At 35.2% G+C, this 7,724-nt stretch overlaps 1 protein-coding gene across 6 annotated transcripts; it reads left to right on the forward strand.

Annotated features, from left to right (window-relative positions):
* Window positions 1-479: 479 nt before the first annotated feature.
* Gtpx (phospholipid hydroperoxide glutathione peroxidase Gtpx) lies at window positions 480-7,057 on the forward strand. Of its 6 annotated transcripts, none has more exons than XM_022058945.2 (7): window positions 480-618; window positions 2,061-2,128; window positions 3,405-3,499; window positions 4,212-4,359; window positions 4,917-5,062; window positions 5,489-5,573; window positions 6,419-7,057. In XM_022058945.2, exons 2-7 carry the CDS (start codon window positions 2,126-2,128, stop codon window positions 6,449-6,451), a joined length of 510 nt encoding a protein of 169 aa, XP_021914637.1. In that variant the 5' UTR covers window positions 480-618; window positions 2,061-2,125; the 3' UTR covers window positions 6,452-7,057. The 6 variants fall into 6 exon arrangements, with proteins under 6 accessions (XP_021914637.1, XP_021914631.1, XP_021914630.1 ...); XM_022058939.2 differs by having other exon boundaries at window positions 532-834; window positions 1,999-2,128; XM_022058938.2 differs by having other exon boundaries at window positions 532-699; window positions 1,999-2,128.
* The last annotated feature ends 667 nt before the right edge of the window (window positions 7,058-7,724 follow it).

A 7,724-nucleotide genomic window follows, 5' to 3' on the forward strand; every position in this document is an offset into this window, starting at 1 on the left:
AACCCATTGCATCAAAATTGGGACGCTGGTTTACGTTTGGGTGGCAAGAAAGAATATTATTACCTTCGAAACTGACGAAGCCCAGAAACTGGCAGAAAGTTTTCCTCCATTGCTATGGAGCAATTATAAACATTTAGGAATATGAAATATGTAAAAGTTACATTGACAATGCACATTTGCTTGATGGTGAACTGAAATGTTCGTTGCTTACATTTTCTCCGATTGCGATTCTGACACGATGACGAAAGTGGAGATATAACCGGACGAAATTGCGCTGTCTTTGGATTGCGATTATAATTTGTAGTGAGTGAATTTACGTTCTGTACATGCGGTGGTAAACTACTCCCTTTCTGGTAAATTTAACATGAGGTGATATCCTACAGGACCGCATGTAACCATGTTTCTAAGAGGAGATTAATTTGTATTGTCATGTGTTGAAAAACTATTCTGATTTCTCCCCCTTGCGCAGCACTACCACTGCTCCGATTCACGAGCAACCACTGCTCCTTCCACTTTTCTCCCTCCACCACAAGGCTAAACTTTAATGCATTGCGTCGTTCGGTTCTACGTCACTGCGACGAAGACTGCTTTGCTGGTTATCATATGAAAGAATAGTTGGTGAGTGGAAATTTTGTGACTACTGATATGATCCCAGAGACGACGAAAATCAGAGAATAAGAGTGAAGGTGAATCTGTGAGGCAAGTAAAAATAAACCGTCATTACGTATTATTCACCATGACTTGCTGAATTGACATATAGAAGGGAGGAGTAGGAAATTTACTGGCAGAGTGTTGATCATAAGGTCAGAATTTGTTCATAATTTGGAATCGGAGGTAAGTAACGGCTTGGAGAGGTATTTATGTATGTGTAGAGGTTATGTTCGTATACCAGCCTAATAATTCGAAAAGTATAAAGTTAACTGCCACAGCATGAAGGTTTATAAGTGGCATTGTAGTAAAGTTGCACAAACTTTTAACCTTGGCAATAGTTGGAGGGAGCGGTCAGTTTTGGCTACAATGGGTTTGTCTTCAGGGAAAGGGACCTCAGTTCTCAATCGATTTGCATTATCATCAAGAGACTCCATGTTTTCAAGAATATTGGGATTCCAGGGAATCCCAGAATTTCCAACATGAAACAGTACACAGCAAACGAAACACAACCCGTCAGTCCACAGAAACAACAGCAGCATAACGATTGACATCACTATGCTCTACCCATTATTTTAAAGATTTTAACATTGCTATCAATAGATTATTTTAGTATATTTTAGCTTTACAAAATTAAACACCTCTGTACAATTTGAGACACTGATGATGACTGGTCCAGTCAAAACATGAAGTTCAGTAATAATGAACTCTTAGAAACAGTAAAATGTACTGTTTCAGACAGCCATTAATATCTGGTGTGGTTAGTGTTGTTTAAATTTTTGTAATATTGTTGATTCCAATTTTCAAAACATGACTATTTATACTTTAAAATTATTTGTATTCTTAGTAAATGCCAGTGATGGTTTACACTCTGCTGAATTCCTATTACTTTGTTTCTCCAAGCGAAGAATGTAACCCAGAGAAACAAGTGTTATTTATGAAATTCTGTACCATTGTGTCCCATTTACATTGGTTAAGTGGGAGTTGCCATATATTTTTAGATTCTGCTTTAGTGTCCTTACAGTACTTATGGGAATAATGTTATGCAGAAGATAACAGCGTTTAATTTTGTCTGATGATAAGATTGTTGATTTTTTGCATGCATAAACTATGTAAAATAAGCCAGTTTCTAAAACTCTTCCCTGTTTGGATCCTTGACTGTGAAACCATGTTGACAGAGTGGCATGCTTATTTGAAAGTAAATGTTTGCCATTACCTTAATGCCTTACTCTTAGCTTTTCTAAACCTGCATTTGTCTTTGAATTATTATGTCGCTAGTTGCTGTGAAGTTTTTTCTAATAATGATTAACAGTAATTACATACATGGAAACAGGTTTTTTTTCCCCGTAGGGTGTAATTTTGTGCCCGCGTACAATAGGCAAGTGGTCTTTATTTCAAAATGCTGGTTCCAGGATTGCAGTTATTTGGAACTGCTCTCTGTGCACTGCGACTCCTGTCTACACGTACATCTCCAGTCATGGTGAGTGCTACACTGTTAAATTTTGTATATACAGGCTGCTGCTGTTCCTTTGGGGTTGAAGGCTTGAAAATAACAGATAAACTTTATTTTGATGAACTGAAATTACTGTTATTGCACGAAAGTAATTCCTTAAAAAGCAGAAGGGATTTGAGTGTATGAGACTGTGGTAGACAAAATAAAAGACTGTAACATAAGGTTTTTGCATTTGTATTGCCTGCAAAAAAAGATATCATTATGTTTGGTTTTTGTCAGTCAAGGAAGTTATTATGAATTTCAAATAGTCCTCTAAGAATATAAATTTCAGAAGTACCTATTATTTAAGTGATTTGTTTCATTTGGAAGATGTTCTTCCATTGTCCATAAATTATTTTATTTACAAGTTGGTCATCCAGTCATTCCAAACAAGTAAGCTTACTATCATGGAAGACTGTGCCACAGCTCACATAGTAAATTACCTCTTTCACATCCTGGAAGCCAGTGTTCAGTCACAGGGCAGTTGATGGGCTTTGTGGTGGACAAGATGGAAATGGGGCAGGCATTTCTCCCAGTGCAACTTTCCATATCAATCATGATTTTACCAGTACTCCATACTCTTCACTCTCAGAGTCACAAGCTTGTACAGCAGGCACATAGACACCACAGTATTGATGGACTTCGTGTCTGTGAGCCAGGGGGAAAACTCTGTACCTGAGGCTTATTATTTAGTACCTTCTGGAAAATAAATTTGAAATTAAGTGCCACATTAATATCCTCTTCATGATATGTGGTGTTCCTAGAATGGCTATCTTTTACAGTTCCGTGCTGGAGTGTTTATGAGATATGTTGTCATCTAAATACTTTTTAAATGATTACAATAAGCTTCCAGATTCATTGCCATTACCACCACCATCATCAGTCAAATAAATTACATGCAAAACAAATTTGTCCAAGAAAAATGAGTTTAATTACATTGTTTTGATGAGAGTAATCTTACTTGAATACATTTTACTTCTCGGTCCATACAAAGGCATATTATTAATCTTTTTCTGGTGCCCTATGTGGTGCTGATCTCCTGTAATTTCTAGTTTAAATGCAGTTTTTGTTTTAATGATAATACTCGTATTACGATGTTTTTGAGAAAGTATGATGAGAGTGTTATTTATGTAGCTGAGGATGGGGTTTAGTGGAGAGTTCTTGTTAACATTAGATGAGGAACTGTCAACTCCTCAAGAAGGACTGTGCTCCATGGAATTAGTTTGTTTAGCTTTGATTTAATTTTATCTTTTAATCGTTTCAGGCATCAACTCCGGAAGATTGGAAGAATGCTTCATCCATTTACGATTTCACTGTAAAAGATATAAATGGACAAGATGTGTCCCTGGAAAAATATAAGTAGGTTATAATTCAAGTGTACACTTCTTAATTTTTCACTTTCTGTCTAGTGGTATTTTGAAATTTGAATGCCACTAATATCAGGGTCTACCATTAGACATTTCTGAGCTATTTCCATCTGTCTCTCACAACCTGTTCTCCATCCAGATTCATCTTAATATTATTCTCCAATGTGCTTGGTCTCCCAACTGACCATTATCCCAGAAACAAATTTTATGCTCTCAAGTGACAAAAGAAAAATCCATGTTATGTGTTGAATTCATCATTTCATCTCTTTTAGGCCCTAATATTTTTCCTGAATGCTTTGTTTTGTGACACATAATAATTTATGTTGAAGCTATTGTTATGGGTTATAACACTGTGTGACTTGTAGGTAGATACCCATGTTTCAGGGAAACATACTGTTTCCATATTCAGGGCTCAAGTTTACTTGGCATTACAACCCAGAAGAACACTGACATCTTTACAAATGTATGACAACCTGAAATCTTGTGCTTATAATTTATGTTCCCATGAAGTAAGAGACTACATCTCACATCCATACAAAATAACTAAATGTCCTGAATTGATACACAAGCTATTATCACCTGTCTGAGGGCTATGAAATTTGTATGCTTTCACTGTGTCGACTTTTGGAAAGGAAATGCATCAGTCAATTTAAAATGTATGATATAGTACAAGTTAGTAAAATAATTAAAACTATCTGTTGCAGGGGTCATGCGGCAATTATTGTGAATGTGGCCTCAAAGTGTGGTCTTACTGCTACAAATTACAAGGAGTTAGCAGAGCTTCATGACAATTATGCTGATTCCAAAGGTCTCCGTATTTTAGCTTTTCCTTGTAACCAGTTCAATAGCCAGGTAAGGCCAACTGAAATACCGGTAGCATACAGGAGCATGATGAGCTGCACAGTAGATACTAATAGTTCTGTTATGTGCTGTTGCTGTCTAGTACTCTTCAGTTTTTATCTATGCTATTTGCTATTAAGTGTCCCAGTGATGTTTGCTCCAGGAGAAAATTTTAGTATGCAGCATGTCCACAAAGGGTAGGGTTTTAAAATGTAACATCAGGATGTTATGTTGAATATTGAAATATCATGTTACTAAAGAATAAGTTTAAGTCTGTGGAATGTTTGAAGAAAAAACTAACTGGTTTCATTGTGATGTGGTTGTGTCAGGAACATGGATATTTTTTAATGTAACTTTTTCCCCCTCCCCCCAAAGACACTTTTTATGCTAATAAAAATTGTTATTAGCAACATATAAAGCACTCTTTCTACTCACTTTTAGTATTTGTTGAATATGGTTAAATTAATAGAATTTTTGTTTGTATGTAATAAGTTGAATCACCTACACTGATTTGGTTTCTTAACTGTCCAGTTTAAATATTTGTCTGAGGGTTGTGTCATATGTTGTAGGAACCAGGAAATTCAGAAGAGATTGTCTGTTTTGCCAAATCTAAGAATGCAAAGTTTGATTTGTTTGAGAAGATTGATGTCAATGGAAACAATTCACATCCACTGTGGAAGTATCTGAAGTACAAGCAAGGCGGGACTCTGGGAGAGTGAGTAAATATGAGTTTTAAAATGTACTTGAATACCAGAAGTATGTAGTAGCAAACATTATTGTGTGTTCACACTTACATTTTTACAAGTCATAACCACACAAAGCCATTTTATGTGTATTTCAACTTTGTCTTTCCAGGCTAATAGTGTTCTTTCTGTATCTCCTTTCACCTGGTCATGAAATAAGTCATATTCACTTTGCATCCTTGTCTGAAAGATGTACTTGGTAACATGTCACTGCCCATTCACATTAGTGTTCTGTGGGTTTTCCAACTAGAATTTTATTATTCCCTTTTTTGTTTCCTCGTCGTGTGTTGCATACATCTCATTGTTTCTGGTATAAAGATTAGTTACATTATATGAAAATTGGCATAAGATTGAACAGACTGTAATGTGAGTGACATGGTTTTGTTTTTATTTTGCAGCTTCATTAAGTGGAACTTCACCAAGTTCATAATTGACAAGAATGGACAGCCCGTTGAGAGGCATGGTCCTAATGTTGATCCCGCTGTGAGTATATTTAATTTCTTTAGTTTCAGCAACCACGTTTATCACTTCACTAAGTCTTTAACTGTTAGTCATAAGTGGTTCCATTCTTCTCTTCCTTTTCTTACAAAAATATTTCTGTATGTGGTTCATCTCATAACCAAGCTACTCCATCTCTCTTCCCAGCTCCTCAGTTTTTTCCAGTGTTCTTCCTTCCTTCTGTGCTAAGTATTTTTTAACAAATTGTTCTCATCTTCATTTCTGTCTGTTTGGCCTTTTTCTTAGGCTCTCTTGTTCAAAACCTTATTTGTTATTCTCTCTTCTTCTGTAGTTAAACATGTCCATACCATCTTATTCTGTATTTTGTTAATTTTCTTTCTAATGTGTTTGTCTTGAAATTAATGTACCTTCAGTATGCCATAGCATTGTTCCATCCCGACAGAAAACTTTACACTTTTCTTCTCATTTAATAAAGACAAATTTTAATCTCAGTGTAGACCAATACACATGACACTGCTTTAGTTGCTGCGTAAAAGCATTAGGCAAGAATTATGTAATGTGTATACCACGATAACTCTAATGGAGTTCATTGTAAATTGTTGATATGTGATTATGGTGAAGGCCTTTCTTCAAAGTTCTGTACAAGTTTGTAAAGTTTTAATCATGTCTGTGGGAATCCTTAGGATGTTTGTTTTGTTTTTAAGACGATGGTGGATTCTGAAGTGATAGTGAGTGTTGAATCAGAAAGGAGCATGTAGAAATATTTTGTCTAAATGCACAAAAATAAGTGTTCTGGTGATAAAGGAGTACTTTTCTGAGGTTTTTCATAAATATGAAGTTGTAACTAATAACATGTTATTATTTTACAGAAATTGGTGTCAAACTTGGAGAAGTACTGGTAAAAATCCTTGGAGGTTGAACAGTATAGAAATGTAACTTGAAAGCTGTGGCAGGAATTTTGAAACTGATCGGATAGCAGTGTTTAAGTACAGTGCAGAGGTCATTGTATCAACATTCTTGCTTCAGCAAGGTGAATTATCATGTGGCTTAACTGTTATGAGTATAATTTGCAGATATTGTATTCACATGTCAGTTAGGATTGGTACTGTTTACATAAAATTTATTTTTTAAGTAATCAGCACAGAATCATAGAAATAATGAAGTTGTAGTTTTCTGAAATCATAGTTTTCACTCCACACTCAGTGTTTAGTTCATTTGTCTTAGAATTGAATGTTCTACGTAAATAATACTCTGAAGTCTTGAACTGTAGACCAAGCAAATTGTTGATTTTATTTAATTCCATTTGCAGTAAGTTGGTTTCACTTCTTATTGTATTCTAGCAAAGTAAAGTAGTTGTACATCTGCAGATTTAATAAATGTAAAGAACTTGTTCCAAATAGTATGTGAAACTTGTAAATTACTCCCAAAACTGTGGGACTTAAATGTTAATCACTATCCCAAACAAATAAAGTTCCTGTAGGTCCTATACTTGGACATATCATTTCACAGCTCCTGAGATTGTTTTTAATGTTCAAATCTCTCTGTTTAGTGTTTACCCAATTTCTCTCTTCCCACGTAATTTTCTCACCTGAATTTCCTGGGTATCAGCCTCCCCAAAACCTATCATACCTGTTTAATATAAAATAAAATCTAGAATTTTGTTATGTGTACAATTTTTGATATGTGATATATGAATAATGGAGTCCAAACATTTTTCATTGACACAACAAAAGTATTCCTGAAAGAGTTGAATCCGTACTACAACAGTACATCCAGTATCCTAGAAGATTAGTTTTAAGATTGCTCTATGTCTAGTCCTCCAAAGTGGCCCTTCCTCATGAGGTTTCTACACTTTAAATTTTTAAGAACTTCATAGGCATGTTATGTGTCTATTCCTTCTAATCTTCCTTCATTGTATTGCCATAACATTGTTAGTCTTGCCATGTATTTAGTGATTTTATGTGAATACATGCTCTGATAAGCATGCAGCAATATTTTGGGCATTGGTTATCTACATTTGGATTGTATGGGGTGCATATCATGTGAGATTAAAAGTGATATGTAACTTATGACCCATAAATATTGTATTTGATCCCACATGAATGCTTACAGCTTGTCTTTCGGAATTGTTGCTGTGGTATTGGAAAAATTAAGTAGTGGTAGTAATAGTAGGTA

This window comes from Zootermopsis nevadensis, unplaced genomic scaffold, assembly GCF_977971745.1.
Source record: "Zootermopsis nevadensis isolate Lab colony 2312 unplaced genomic scaffold, Znev_1.0 Znev_ptg000029l, whole genome shotgun sequence".
In the NCBI taxonomy this organism is placed as follows: Eukaryota; Metazoa; Arthropoda; class Insecta; order Blattodea; family Termopsidae; genus Zootermopsis; species Zootermopsis nevadensis.

Excerpts from the sequence above, each read along its gene's own strand:
- Gtpx (XM_022058939.2), top strand. The coding sequence starts at position 2,048 with ATGCTGGTTCCAGGATTGCAGTTATTTGGAACTGCTCTCTGTGCACTG. Across the intron at positions 2,129-3,404 it reads CACGTACATCTCCAGTCATG|GCATCAACTCCGGAAGATTG; the intron begins GTGAGTGCTACA and ends TAATCGTTTCAG. Across the intron at positions 5,574-6,418 it reads GTCCTAATGTTGATCCCGCT|AAATTGGTGTCAAACTTGGA; the intron begins GTGAGTATATTT and ends ATTATTTTACAG.